General features: G+C 40.2%; 1 protein-coding gene across 3 annotated transcripts in view; it reads right to left on the minus strand.

Annotated features, from left to right (window-relative positions):
• GANC (glucosidase alpha, neutral C) overlaps positions 1-16,179 on the minus strand; it is a 74,403-nt gene that overhangs the window by 24,873 nt on the left and 33,351 nt on the right. For all 3 annotated transcript variants that reach the window (XM_082618901.1, XM_082618902.1, XM_082618900.1), the window contains 7 exons: positions 14,933-14,999; positions 13,410-13,506; positions 12,173-12,353; positions 11,795-11,948; positions 5,256-5,491; positions 2,827-2,953; positions 1,830-1,909 (listed from right to left, as the gene is read on the minus strand). In XM_082618901.1, coding sequence (XP_082475027.1) covers positions 1,830-1,909; positions 2,827-2,953; positions 5,256-5,491; positions 11,795-11,948; positions 12,173-12,353; positions 13,410-13,506; positions 14,933-14,999 — 942 coding nt within the window. The remainder of the gene's footprint in view (positions 1-1,829; positions 1,910-2,826; positions 2,954-5,255; positions 5,492-11,794; positions 11,949-12,172; positions 12,354-13,409; positions 13,507-14,932; positions 15,000-16,179) is intronic.

Here is a 16,179-nt window from a genome sequence, read left to right on the forward strand (position 1 = left end):
AGCTGTCCATGAAAAGATTCCCCCTTCCCTCTAACACTATGAAAGGTTTGACAGCTAGGATACCCGTTTGTTAGCAGGATCTATAGTTTGTGTTCTACATAGAACTGTTAGCTTTAGAGTGGGAAGGGGCTGTTTAGTCATGTAGTTAACAGGGTGCTGCAATCCCTTTATAGAATCCCTGGTCTCTCAGCATTTGACTCAATAGCTACAATGACCGGGAGTTCCTCAGGCAGCTCATTCCATTATTTTCTGAAAGTCTTGCTCCTTGTAACATCCTCTTACAGGGCCTAGCTTGCCTTCTGGGATACCACAGAATACATCTGCTGCCTCCCCGACATGCTAGCCTTTCAAATGACTAGAGGAGGCTTATATGTTTTCTTTTGACTCTTTACTTTGAATTATTTCTAATCGTATATACTTCTATGAACACGGCTATATGGGTTCCAAATATTTAACTACTTTGACTGTTCTTTTTAGCACCCTCTAAGGCAGGGGTTGGCAAACTTTTTCTGGAAGGACCAGACAGTAAATATTTTCAACTTTTCAGGCCATAAGTCCTCTTTTTCAATAACCCAACCCAGCTATAGTCATGTGCAAGCAGCCTAGACAATAGGGAAACAAATGAGCAAGGCCAGATTGGCCCACTTGTTCTTTACCCCTGCTCTAAGTTATTTTCTATATCCTAATACAGGATGCTCAGAAACTAGAGTTTAGTGGTTAAGAGCTGGGCTTGGGAGACAGACAGACCTGAGTTCAAATCTTGGGTCCACCACTTACTAGATGGATGAACTTAGCAGATTTTTACACTTGTCCATGCCTTGATTTCCTCACCTGTGGGATTAGAGTTAATTACAATTCCAACTTCAAAGAGTTATTGTGAAGATGAAATGGTATAATGCACACAAAGTGAGTAGCATAGTGCTTGGCACAGAGCACATACTCAGTTTATATCAGGCATCATTATTCTCATCACCACCGCTGATTGAAAACGGTTCTCTAGATGTGGCCTCTCCAGTTCTCTCTGTGATTCTTGTAAGATTTTAAGAATTATTATTGTACCTTACTTTTAATATCACGTTACACTTTGCAAGATACTTTCTCATTTATCATTATCATCATCTTTAATAATATTATACAATACTATTTTATGTAAAAATTTATACAGTTTGAAGATATAATAAGTCTCTATTATTAAGTACTTTGATATATCATAGAGTCTATCATAATAGAAGTCAAAATCACAGCTTTTGTGCACTTGGTAATTCATATGGCACCACTCCTGGCACCACCAAGGTCTGTAATGTGGTTGGCATCCCCATCTTTTTTTAAAAAGATTTATTTATTTATTTATTTATTTTACTTTTGGCTGCATCGGGTCTTAGTTGCGGCACGTGGAAACTTTGTTGAGACATGCGGGATCTTTTGTTGAGGCGCGTTGGTGGTGCGGGCTTCTCTCTAGTTGTGGCATGTGGGTTTTCTCTCTCTAGTTGTGGCGCACAGGCTCCAGGGGACGTGGCCTCTGTAGTTTGCGGCACACAGGCTCTCTTGTTGAGGCGCCCAAGCTCAGTAGTTGTGGCATGTGGGCTTAGTTGCCCCATGGCATATAGGATCTTAGTTCCCTGACCAGGGATTGAACCCACATCCCCTGTATTGTAAGGCGGATTCTTTACTACTGGACCACGAGGGAAGTCCCTGGCATCCCTGTCTTTTCATACAAGTATTATTTATCAAGAGCTACTCAGTGAAGCAGAGTAGCTCTATTTAATCACTTTTTCCCCTTACTTTATCCTTCCAAGTAACTAGGAAAGAGCCAAAGAATAAAAACAAACCTGATAAACAGAGAAAGCAAAAAGACTGGAATACCACTCTCTGACTTTGGGACTGGTAAAATCCAGGTAAGAGGAGAGACCTGCAGAGGCAGAGGAGTAGACAGCCTGTTAGGAATGGTGCTCCTCGTGGTAATATATTTGTAAAGAACATCATCAGATGTGAAAGCTGGGTAATGAATGGGCACCTCACATCAAATGTAAAAGATAGCTGATACAGAGGCACGGTCTGGTGAGAAACGAATGAAGAAGGCAATGCTGGACTCCAGTGACAATCACTAGCCCTCTCAAGCTCAGCGGCCAGGGGAATACCAATGAACAAGCATCAGGATGGAGCCTGTCCCTCACTGATAGCCTCAGACAGGTCCAGTAAGGATGGCAGATAGCCTGGAGTGACCTCTCTGTTCTTAAAAGAGGAGAGACATGTTTATAAGTGGTATAGGGAGAAGAGGAATGTGTGCGGTTTCTCTACAGTGCGTGGACTTGTGATAGAGTGCTATCATATGTCAGAGTGGTGATTCCCTTTTGTCCTTGAGGAGTTTTTACCAAGGCTTTAAACTAATAATTTCTGAAATGAAGACTTCAGAGTTGTCAGGGGCAGCTGAGGTCACTCATGAAAGGCTGGGAAGTCAAAACTATGGGCTAACAGGGCAAAGAAGAATCACAGGGAGAGAGATTGCAGGATTCTTCTTCTTTCTTCCTCTTTCTCCTCCTCTCATTTTCTCATTCCCTGGCTTTTAATTTTTATTTGCTTAGGGAAATAGCATGTCACTGAGGTTTGCTTGTTAATTTTTCATTCATTCATTGACTTACAAATGTATACAAAGCACACTGTACCAGATGTTAAATGAAAGATATTAAAGAAGATAATACTATCATCTTTAAGGAAAGGCACATAAATGTAGCATGTGACAACTACAAGAAATTAGAAAGATGGCCATGCAACCTTCATTAGTTGGGACTAAACAGTGGATAACAGGTATATCAAGTGACATCTTACCAGGCCAGCATACACCTTCAAAGTCTCCCCCTTCATGATTCCTCACAAAGAAGCCCTGTTCCTTGGCCTTAGCATACACTAAGTAGTTGGGATCAATCTTGATGTGGGGGTCACTAATGACCACAAGCTGTTAGGACATAAAGGTTTAAAGATTTCATCAGTTTTATACGAGCCATACGTTCATTTACTTGTTTTCATCATAGTTTTGGCATTCAAATTTTACTCAAAACAACTACTATTACTGAAATATTTCAGACACCAGTAAAATCCTATAACCTTTCATGGGCTTATGGGAATATAAATTGATATCAGAACCAGGCCCATCCTTTTTCACAATTATTGCTGCCCCACCAATACATGTTCTTAAGATCACATTTATTAGGCTTCTATCTCTCTGTGGTGCTGGGTGCTTTACATAAAGGATTAAGCAGGCAAGGTCCCTGCTCCCTAGATAGCTAGAGGCTAAGATAACACAAAAGCAAACATTAAAGAAAAGAAACTAGCATATTAAAAACAAAAAAATCCCCTAACCTAAATATGGTACAGCCATATTTAGGAAGGAGGCTTGAAAAGAGCTGTGATCACAGCACTATTCTCCAGCATCTCTCCCTGCCTTTCTAATACCATCACTTCCACCTACTCGGGGGCCTCAAAACCACTTTATTTGGCTAGAATAACCTTCTAATAATCCTTCCTCATATCTATTCAAATCTATTCTACATACTAAAGTTTAATTCTCCATTGCTCAAAAACTTACAAAATTTTTAAATTGTGGTAAAATATGCATAACATAAAATTCACCATCTTAACCAATTTTAAGCGTACAGTTCAACAGTGTCAAATAGATTCACAATGTTGTACAATGTCTAGAACTCTTTTCATCTTGTAAAACTGAAACTCTCGACCTATTAAAAACAACTTCCCGGGACTTCCCTGGTGGTCCAGTGGCTAAGACTTAGTGCTCCCAGTGCAGGGGGCCCGGGTTCAATCCCTGGTCAGGGAACTAGATCCCACATGCCACAACTAAGTTCGCATGCCACGACTGAAGATCCCGCATGCTGCAACTAAAAGATCCCACGTGCAGCAACTAAGACCTGGTGCAGCCAAATGAATAAATAAATATTAAAAAAAATACTCAAACCCCCCCCCAAAAAACAGAAAAACAACTTCCCACTCCCTCCTCCCCACCAGCCTTTGGCTACCACCATTCTTTCTGTCTCTATGATTTTGACTACTCTAGGTATTACAGATTAGTGAAATCATATAGTATTTGTCTTTTTGTGACTGGCTTATTTCACTTAGCATAATGCCCTTAAGGTTCATCCATGTTGCAGCATGTATCAGAAAGTCCTTCCTTTTAAAGGCTGAATAATTTTGCATTGTATATGTATACCATATTTCCTTTATCCGTTCATCTGTCGATGGGCTCTTGGGCTGCTTCCATAATAAATGCCTGATAAATGGTAGCTGTTTATTAATTGGAAGATTAAGAATTAACAGCATTGGCTCTGACCACATGTGAAAGGCCTGAGGCTCAATGCAATGGGTTGAAAAGGCAACTTTAATCTCGGATCCATTTATGTGATACGTATGGGGTTCCTCCCTTTTCCTCTCTTGTTTTTTTCTCCTTCACCCTTTTCATTATTGCTATCACTCCCCCCCACCCCGCATTACACACTTTCCAGTGTCTTCTCCCTCTCCTCATTTTCTATTTTAGTTCTTTCCTTGGCCATATGGACAGATGGAGTCCATCAGGGAAGCATGCAGGAAAAATGGTGTAATAAAGAATCTGACTCCATTTCTGAGCGGCTGTTAAGAGCTTCAAGCCCCATCACTCCCCCTTAGCCTTCCACCCACATCTGGGTGTACTGACAGAGAAAGCCCTGATGCTCCCTTCTTTCGTGCCAACAGGAAGTTCAAACCACACAAGCCCCGGTGCATGCACAGGAATCCTCACCCAGTTCAACCCTCTAACCCCTGATCCTGTCTCCTTTCCCAGCTCTCTCAGGCCAATTTCAAAGGAGCTTGGGAGCTAGTCTGCTCCCCCAAGAATGCCTCACTATGGGACTAATTAGCCTTTTCAAACACTCTTGGTGCCAGTGTGACATAAACAATCTTGACATCAAAGTCAAATTTTGCGTCGTGGGGTACATCCATCACATCACTACAGGGTGGCCACAACGAATGGGACTGAATGCTAGGCCCCTTCATCCTTACGGAGACCTAGACCACTAAGACAGGGATGGATGGCAGGGATGGCCACCTTCTCACCATTGCTATTCTGTTATCACAGTTACAGTTACAATTGAAGGTACTATTTTCCTGGCCATTTTTTACCAGATGGTTCTCTTCCACTAATGTATCAAGGCAACTTTAAAAAATTAAAAATGCTTTGTAATGAAAAGGTTCAGAGTGCTGGCTTATTTTACCTTACGTTGTTTGCTCCTGAGCAGCTCTTGCATCCTTTTGGGGTTTGGGAACCTTTTCTTGTCCCAGGTGAAGTACCTCTTGCCTTCAGTGTGCTCTATGTCCAGCCACATGACATCGTAAGGAATGTCATGTTCATCAAATCCTGCATCCACTGCCTTTACATCATGCTCATCTTTGTAGTTCCAGCGGCACTGATGGTACCCCAAGGAGAAGAGAGGGGGCATGGCTTGTGTGCCTAAAAGGGGGAGATGACAACTGAGCCAATTACCACCACAATGATAATTATACATTTGATAAATGTTTCCTGAATGTCTACAAGGCCTAAGCACTGAGCCTGGTACTTTGAATATCAAGAAGAAAGCAGAGTCCCTACCCTCAAGTGCTGTGGGACTGCAGAGGGGCTAATAAATTTTGCCTGCAGTAAAGTATGGAGTCTTGAAAGGCTTCACAGAGGTGGTAACACTTGGTTAGAACGTTGAAGAACAAGTAAGAGTATTCTCAGGCAGGGAGAATGAATAGATCATTGAGGCACAGGAAACAGAAAAGATACGGAGGCAGAGAAGGACATGATAAGCTTAGGAAAAAATAAATATTCCAGGGTGGTTACACTGTGAAGGAGGCCAGCAGAAGATGACACTGGAGAGGGTCAGTTTGTAAAGGACCCTGTAGTTCAGGCTAAGGACTCTAAATCTTCTTGTATAGGAAGTCATCAAAAGTTTGGCAAGATGTAGCCTCAGCAGAGCTATGTTTTAGAAAAATTAGTTGGGAGCAGACTTGAAGGCAAAGAAACTGAAGGCAGGAAGAACTGTCAGGAAATTATCATCAAAACATTTACTGATAACATGGAGGACATCTGGTCAACCACTTGCATTTATCTCCTTCCCCTCTTAAAGTCCCACTAATATCAGAATAAAGAAAAGAAAGAAAGAAAAAAAAGAATAAAGCCACAAGAACAAAGAGAATGGGAGAGGAGTAATTTCAACAAAATTTGGAAGGCAGCAGGCAGGGGTGGTGTGGTAACTATTGAGCAAAGCCCAGGAAGCTTTCACCAGAGTGCTTGTGAGGGGGATGACGACGAGAAGGGTGCATCCCTGCTCCTGGAACACTAGCGGACAGGAGAATTCCCCCTCCACCTCAACACGAGAGTGTAAAACTCATCCAGGTACACAGAGCTTCCAGGCAGAACCTTATTTTTAAGTATGCATGGATAGCCAAGGATCATCCAACATTTGAGTAAAGCCTCCAAAATTAGACAGAGGGACTCACATAAAGAAACAGAGTAAAAGGATCTCTGAGAAAATAGGGGCAATACAAGGAATCAAAGTAAATATCAAAATGTTATCATTAGTATCTCTGGGAGATGAAAAAAAGTTGCACCCATAAAATAAGACTAGGGTAGCATAAAACAGGTATAAGATATTAGAAACAAGGAACAATCAGAGGATAAGAAAGAGTCTGCAGAAATTAGAAATATGAGCGTAAATGGAAAGGCCTGGAAGATAAAATTGAGAAAATTGCTCAGGATTGGACAAAAAAGAGAAGATTATAAAATCTGTAGAGTAGAAAGAGAAAAAGGAGGTGAAGATATTTTCAAAGAAATAATAACTTTTCCAGAACTGAAGGATACAATTCTCAAGAATGAAAGAGTCTACATCTAATATGCAATTATTTTAAAAGGTCTGTATCAAGGCATTTGGTTGTAAAATTTCAGAGTTTCAGAATATTAGAAATTTCAGACTATCAGAGATAAAGAGAAGATATTTCAGAGAGAAAAGATAGATCATATACAAAGGAACAGAATTCAGAGTGATTTTGGAACAAGAAGATAGATTATAGAGAAATGCCTTCAAGTTCTGAGATAAATAATTTTCAATCCAGTTACCAAATTATCAAACAAGGGTGAAGGTAGGAAAAGATGTTTTCATATCTGCAAAGATGCAAAAAGTAGACCTCTAATGCACTTTCGTAGGAAACTACCAGAAGATGCTTCGAACAATGAACAAAAACCAAGTTGATAAACCACAAAAAAGAAAAACATGGGCCCCAAGAAGGGAGAGATCTACCACCAGAAAACAGCAAACAGGAAACAGTAAGTCCTAGGGTGACAGCTGTGCGGGGAGCCTAGAGAGAAACAGTCCAGATAGAGATCCGGGGGTAAGTCTCCAGGGGAAAAAGTGGAATAGATAAAGCATCTGACACCCCTGAGCATTGGAAAAATGTAAACACTGAATGTTGATTAACCAAAAATTATGATATAACAATGTTGGGAGGAAGAGGTAAGAGGATATTATTGAACTAAATCCTCATTAGAAGTTAACAGATAATCTCTAAATTTATAAATCAGATTTCTTTGACCATGGTGGCAGATCCATTGTTTTTGAAGCACTTTCCTGTAAACCAGACTATTCTCTCTAATAACAATGTTGCAAGGGGCTGTAGGGGGGCTTTGATGGTACTTATTCCTATATGGGTGTCTTCCCATATCCATAACTTCTCTGTTGTTCCTCTCATCAAAATTGGAATCAAATTCTTCCCTTGAAAATGGGCTAGACTCAGGAAATTTTAACAATGGAATGCAGCAGAAATGATGCTACATTACTTTGATTTTTAACAGTTTTATTGATATGTAACTCATATACCATACAATTTACCCATGTAAGGCATACAATTCAATGTGTGTTTTTTGGGGGGAGTGGAGCATATTATATTACCAATTTAAAAAATTGTGTTAAAATATATGTAACATAAAATTTGCCATTTTAACTGTTTTTAAGTGTACAATTCAGTGGCATTAGTTACATTCACAGTGTAGTACCGGCATCACCACTAGCTGTTTACAAAATTTTTATATCACTCCGAACAGGAATTCTATAACCACAAAGCAATAACTTTCTGTTACTCATCCCACCCTTCAGCCCCTGCTAACTGCTAATCTTAACTTTTTGTCTCCATGAATTTACCTACTATAGGTACTTCATACAAGTGGAATCATGTTATATTTGTTCTTTTGTGTCTGGCTTATTTCATTTTGCATAATGCTTTCAAGGTTCATCCATGTTGTAGCATGTGTCAGAACTTCATTCTTTGTTATGGCTGAATAGTATTCCATTTTCTGTATATACCACATTCTGTTTATCCATTCATTTTTGATGAGCACTTGGCCTGTTTCTACCTTTGGCTATGGTGAATAATGCTGCAGCGATCATTGGCATACAAGTATCTGTTCAAGTCCTTGTTCAGTTCCTTTGAGTATGTATCTAGGAGTGGAATTGTTGGGTATATTAGTTAGGGTTCTGCAGAGAAACAGAATCAATAGGATGTGTGTATATGTGTCTATGTGTTTGTACATATACAGAGAGAGAAAATGATTGATTTTAAGGAACTGATTCATGTGATTGTGAGGACTGGCAACTCTGAATTCTGCAGGCAGGCCAGCAGCCTGGAGACCCAGGGAAGAGTTGAAACTGTAGCTTGAGTATGAAGACAGTCTGGAGACAGATTCCTGTTTCTTTAGAGCACACCTCAGTCCTTTTCTCTAAGGTGTTCAGCTGATTGTATGAAGCCCACTCATGTTACAGAGACTAATCTGCTTTACTCACAGTCTACTGATTTAACTGTTAATCTCATCTAAAAAAATAACTTCACAGTGACATCTAGACTAACGTTTAACCAAATATCTGGGCACCATGACTTAGGCAAGTTGACACACAAAATCAGTCATCATGCTGGGTCATATGGTAGTTCTATGTTTAGCGTTTTGAGGAACTGCCAAACTGTTTCCATACCAGCCGAACCATTTCACGTTCCCACCAGTAATGTATGAGTTTCCAACTTCTCTACATCCTCACCAACACTTATTATTTCCCCTCTTTTTTTGATTTAGTCATCCTAGTGGGTAGGAAGCAGTATCTCATTGTGGTTTTAATTTACATTTTCCTATACCTAGTGCTGTTGAGCATCTTTTCATGTGCTTGTTAATCCATTTGTACATCTTCTTTGAGAAATGTCTATTTAAGCCCTTTTCTCATCTTAGAATTAGATTGTTCCTTTTTATTGTCAAGTTATGAGTTCTTTATGTATTCTGGATACTAGACCCTTATCTTATGTATGATTTGCAAATACTTTCTCCCATTCTACAGGTTGCCTTTTCACTTTATTTATTTATTTATTTATTTAATTTTTTTTATTTTTTTTAAATTTTTTTCTTTTTGCGGTACGCAGGCCTCTCACTGTTGTGGCCTCTCCCATTGCGGAGCACAGGCTCCGGACGCACAGGCTCAGCGGCCATGGCTCAGGGGCCTAGCCGCTCCGTGGCATGTGGGATCTTCCTGGACCAGGGCACGAACCTGTGTCCCCTGCATTGGCAGGCGGACTCTCAACCACTGCACCACCAGGGAAGCCCGCCTTTTCACTTTTATGATAATGTCCTTTGATGCACAAAAGTTTTTAGTTTTTTTTTTTGGTTTTTTTTTTTTGCGGTACGCGGGCCTCTCACTGTTGTGGCCTCTCCCATTGCGGAGCACAGGCTCCAGATGTGCAGGCTCAGCGGCCATGGCTCAAGGGCCCAGCCACTCCGTGGCATGTGGGATCTTCCTGGACTGGGGCACGAACCTGCGTCCCCTGCATCGGCAGGCGGACTCTCAACCACTGCGCCACCAGGGAAGCCTAGTTTTTAGTTTTAAAGAAGTCCAACTTGTCTAATTTTTTTTTCTGTTGCTCATGATTTTGGTGTCATAGCTAAGAATCTGTTGCCAATCCAAGGTCATGAAGATTTATCCCCGTTTTCTTCTAAGAGTTTTATGACTTTAGCTCTTATATATATGTCATTGATCAATTTTGAGTTAATTTTTTTGTATATGGTGTGAGATAGGGGTCCAACTTCATTCTTTTGCACGTGGATATCCAGTTGTCCCAGTGCCATGTGGTTAAGAGACAGTTCTGTCTCCATTGAATGGTCTTGAACATTTATTGAAAATCAATTGGCCAGAGATGTATGGGTTTATTTCTAGACTCTCAATTCTATTCCATTGGCTTATATGTCTATCCTTATGCCAGGACCACACTGTTTGGATTACTTTAACTTTGTAGTAAGTTTTGAAATTGGGAAGTACGAGTCCTCAACATTTTTTGTTCAGGACTTTTGGGCTATTCAGGGCCCTTTGAAATTCAGTATGATTTTAAAGATAAGCTTTTCCATTTCTTAAAAAATGGCCATTGGAATTTTGGCAGGGAGTGTAGTAAATCTGTAGATTGCGTCCAGTAGTATTGCTTGCTTAACAATATTAAATCTTTCAATACATGAACATGCGATTTCTTCCCATTTATCTAGGCCTTCTTTAATTCAGGAATTTTTTGTAGTTTTCAGCATACAAGTCTTTCACCTCCTTGGTTAAATTTATTCCTGGGTATTTTATTCTTTTGGATGTTATTGTAAATGGAGTTGTTTTCTCAATTTCTTATTTAGATTGTTCATTGCTGGTGTATAGAAACACAGTTAATTTTGAGTGTTGACCATGTACCCTGCAACTTTGGTTAATTGTGTGTGTGTGTGTGTGTATTCTTTGGGATTTTCTATCATATAGTATCACATCATCTATGAATAGAGATAATTTTACATCTCCCTTTCCAATTTGGATGCCTTTTCTTTCTTTTTCTTGACTAATTTCTCTGGCTGGAACTTTAACTACAATGTTCAATAGCAGTGGTGAAAGCAGGAAGCCTCATCGTTTCTGATCTTAGGGGAAACCTTGCAGTCTTTCACCATTGAGTATGATGTTAGCTGTGAATTTTTCATAAATCCCTTTTATCATGTGGATGAAGTTTCCTTTCATTCCTAGTCTTCTGAATGTTTTTATCATGAAATAGTGTTGGATTTTGTCAAATGCTTTTTCTTCAATCAATTGAGATGATCTCATATCTTTTAAAGATAAAATGCTTTATAGTGGTAAAGCCACTATATATATATATATATATATTTTTTTTTTTTTTTTTTTTTTTTTTTTTTTTGCGGTACACGGGCCTCTCACTGTTGTGGCCTCTCCCGTTGCGGAGCACAGGGTCCGGACGCACAGGCTCAGCGGCCATAGCTCATGGGCCCAGCCGCTCCGCGGCATGTGGGATCTTCCCAGACCGGGGCACGAACCCATGTCCCCTGCATCGGCAGGCGGACTCTCAACCACTGCGCCACCAGGGAAGCCCTAAGCCACTATATTTTAATGGAGAAGAGAACATAGAAAAGTTCAGGTTGGGATACTGGTCATCTGAGATAAAGGCAGAGAAAGCCCAGGGGTTAAAAGGCTCTAAGGAAGGCAGATGGTGAGTATTAGGGATTAGAGAATGGAGAGTTCCAGCCCCAGTGGAATGTTTAACCAAGCTGAATGGGATGAGAGTCGGGGGAGAAATGCTTGCTTCTTTAAAAGCTTGGGTAAATTGTTTATAGATGCTATGTGGTGTACAACAAATATTAATTTACAGTGATTCTACATGGGATAGAGGAAATATAATGGAACAAGAAACTGGCACTTCCACATGCAAGTACCTGTAAGGTATGAGTACTGCTTGAAGACATCAGAAGGTGTAGGTCCTGTCAGCAAAAAAACATCAATGATTCCACTCTCTGACATCCAGTGCACATCAGTATGAGATCTGCCCTTTTGTTTAGCAGCAACTGGGCCCATCTGGGTCAATGCATACTGGAAAAGGAATGGAATGAAGGTCTGAAAAATTTCCCTCTAACCCACAACACCCATCCATATGTGTGTAATAGTCTGATCCTTTAGTACATACCAATAACCTTCACTGATTATACTGTGAAGACTCTGGAGGCAGATGACTGCCATTAAAAGCCCAGAGCTACAATTACACTTCAGTGGTTTTGTTTCTTCTGTATGACATGCAGCCATGATCCATTGCTCACCTTTACAGCAGGTTCTGTATTGATCTCCACTAGTGTTTCTGAGGCATTTAGCCAAAAAATGCCTAGAGTCCTGCCCAGTTTGTGGGCCAGGAGATAAGGCACTGAACCATAAATGCCCATTTTGTCATGTATTTTATATCCATAGACATCTAGGTTATAAAGACGGTAAGCATCTCCATCACTGAAACACACAAAGAAGGATTACCAATTACCACTGCATATATATTCTTAATGAATATTATAGCTCCATTCTCCCCTGCATTCTCCCCTTGGGTACAATACATCTTTCAAAGCTCAACTCCTAACACTTCCCTAAAGATTTCCTGACCCAATGTGGGTGAATATGATCCTCCTCCTTTGATTCCTTTGGCATCCCCTCATGCTACTATTGGCGTGTATGATCTCATATCTTAGATAGTTTTTCTAAATATCTCTTGTGAGGTGAGGACCATTTACTGTGAATCCTGCATAATAGCAAGCACACAATAAATTGACAAATTTTGTATTTCTCTGTCGTGAAAGCAAAATGATAGTATCTTAACGTTTCCACAGTGCTGAGTAGGGAAAGATTAGGAACTGAATTGAGGTGGGGAACGTGGAACTCAGGTTGGTGTGAGAGCAACAGTTTCTGATTCACTTGTCACTATGTCTCCCTATTATCTAAACAGCATCTGAACCTGGCAAATTTGACCAGACTCTGTTTCTCTTTGGTTCCACTTCCTCTTAGACTGATAACCCTGGCATTTGTTTGTCAATAGTATTAGTTTGAAATAATCTCCCTGAGGGAATCAAAGGTGATAGGAGATGCCACACTCTTCCATTCTCTGGCTCACTGTCCTTTTTTGGTAAAAGCCTTTTTCTAGGTCAGTGATCTTCACAGTGTATTTCCCAGGGTTCCACAGAAAGGCCTTGGGAGGTGAAAGCAAAACCCAGGGAGGTGATATTATGAAGCTCTCCCTGCTACTTCAACCACAGCAGCTCCATATTTTTACTTCCTCTATATTTTCAGGTTCAGCATTACAGTTTTTATAATTGTCTTCTTTTTGCCAAAAAATAAAAATTGAAAACCACTGCTCTGGGCGATCATTAAAGGGGAATTCTTAAAGACCTACAAGCAATATCAAGAGGGGAAAGGCCAGATACATATTAGCACTGGCTCAGACATCTCACATATTTTCCTTTCAAACTTTTCCAGTCCAGAAACCAAAGCCTGTAAGAATTCTTGTTTTCACTTTACCTGGTATTTTTAAGTTGGTGTGATTCTGCATGTTGCGGGATCCCATAGACATGCTCAAACCCATGCAAGGAGAAATCCAAACCAATGGAGGCAGGACCTGCAGGGACCAGGATAGTGACTGAGTTTTGCTTCTCAGTGGGACAATCAATTAAGGAGATTCAGCAACTATAAGAGCAGCAAGATGACTAGACTAGGGATCAAGAGACCTGAGCTTGCCCTGATCAATCAGTAAATCATGTATGCTGACTCTCTGTACAATGTTATATTTAGGTGTTGTGGGGATACAAAAATGCACATGGCAAAGTTCTGGGCACTTATTAGTTATGTTTCCTTAGCTGTGTGCTAAAGTTCTCTGTGTCCTCATTTATAGTAAATCTCTTTTCTATCTGTAAAATAGGATTACAAAGTTTTAGATTTTTTCCCTAATCTAAAATTTCCAGAAATGTATTGCATACTTGTTTGCTTTAGGAAGCAGAGGAGAGCGAGTACTTTTAATACTTACTGGATGAAAGACTGGGTGTCTTCTGCCTGACTGTTCATTCTTACTGCATACAGAAACTGTAAGGTCAAGGGCACCAGGAGGACCTTTCCTGGCTCCTCAAAATACCCACTTCCCTGTGATTGTAGATATATAAATTTCCTTTAGCCAAAGACAAAGTCCTTTATTTAACAATTATTTTAGAGATATGGGGAAAACAAAAGTAACTAGGAGAACACTGACTTAAATTCCCTCTCAGGTAAAAGTATTTGCCATCAAATGGTCCTTATTTGAAGGAGTTTATGGAAAGGGGGTGCTTTAGGTAAGGTAAAAAGGATTATAATGTTACAGAAAGGGGAGCTTTAGGGCCCCTCTACTTATAATTTTTGGGCATATGTCAGTCCTGATCATTATATGAGGCTATAGAAATAGATGCTAGAACAGAGATTCTCAAGGAGTTAGGGAAGGTCTGTTATTCCCCAGGGTAGGGAGAAATAAGGAGAAAAGTGAGTATTTTTTCCAACTAAATAAGCCCCAAGTATTTGAACCGTGTCTCCTAAAGGGACAAACTCCTTCCCAGCCACCTACACCCTCCCCCCCCATCACTAAGCCTAGTGAGAAATGTCATAGATGGTCACATGATGCTCACATGAATGATGGGGAGGCCTGGAAAAGGCTGAGAACCACTGCATTGAAATGTTGGAGCCAATGAGCTCTAGAACTTGGTTTCTCATCACTTGACTCTCATAAAAATAGAATGTGGAATTTGCAGCTGTCTGATTCACTGGATAAGTGCAAGCAGTATGCGGACCTCCATGAGACCAGAAGCTCCATGAGGCCTATAGTTCTACACTCCCCACAAGTCATACACTCACTATTTCTCTATTGCAATGAATTACTGAAGAATAGGGGACCCAAACATGAGATTTCTGTTCACGTTACAGAAGTCACGTGTTTAGGTGCCAAAGCTCAAGGGACTTTTAGATAGAGAATTTTGGCCATTTTGGAAAGGTCTGTTTTAACACTACACCAGTTTTAATTGTACCATTATCTTTGACATCCACAAAATTTCTGAATTTCTCCTCCCACAGGCCCAGTTCCTCTTGATTTTCCTGTTGGCACCAAAAAAAGGGAGCAAACTGAGGTTGTATATTGCAACAAATGTTGTTACCACAATAGCACATTTATTTGATTAAAATATTAGACTGAGGAAGTGATTTCATCTTTTAAAAGGCCAATTTGTGATATCAGTATATTAAACAAATTAGATCTATGTTCTATATAAATGCCATTAATCATCCTTATGATCTATAGCAGACATGAATATATTTTTAATTGTGGTAAAATATACATAACTTAAAATTTACCATTTTAACCATTTTTAAGTGGCATTAAGTACATTCACATGTTGTACAACCATCATCACCATCCATTTCCAGAATTTTTACATCCTTCCAAACTGAACATCTGCACCCATTAAACAATAATTCCCCATTCTTCCCTCCCCCCAGCTCTTGACAACTACTTGTCTATTTCCTGTCTTTATGAATTTGACAACTCTAGATATCTCATATAAGTAGAATCATACAGTATTTGTCCTTTTGAGACTGGCTTACTTCACTTAGTATAATGTCTTCAAGATTCATCCATTTTGTAGCATGTATCAGAATTTCCTTCCTTTTTAAGGCTGAATAATATTCCATTGCATGTATATACTCCACTTGGTGTGTGCATTCATCTGTCAATGACTCTTGGATTACCGGATTGCTTCTACCTTTTGGCTACTGTGAATATTATTCTGCTATGAACATAGGCTGCAAATATTTGTTTGAGTCCCACTTTCAGTTTTGGATATATATCCATAAATGGAATTACTGGATCATATTGTAATTCTTTTTTTTCTTTAATTTTTAATTAATTAATTATTTATTTTTATTTTTGGCTGCGTTGGGTCTTTGTTGCTGGGCATGGGTTTTCTCTGGTTGCGGTGAGCAGGGGCTACTCTTCGTTGCGGTGCACGGGCTTCTCATTGCAGTGGCTTCTCTTGTTGCAGAGCACGGGCTCTAGGCACACACGGGCTTCAGCAGTTGCACCAGGTGAGCTCAGTAGTTGTGGCTTGCGGGCTCAGTAGTCATGGCACACGAGCTCTAGAGCGCAGGTTCAGTAGTTGTGGCGCACGGGCTTAGTTGCTCCACGGCATGTGGGACCTTCCTGGACCAGGGCTTGAACCCGTGTCCCCTGCATTGGCAGGTGGATTCTTAACCACTGCACCACCAGGTGAGCCCCTCATAT

This window comes from Mesoplodon mirus (assembly GCF_964341445.2).
Source record: "Mesoplodon mirus genome assembly, chromosome: 4".
Lineage (NCBI taxonomy): Eukaryota > Metazoa > Chordata > Mammalia > Artiodactyla > Ziphiidae > Mesoplodon > Mesoplodon mirus.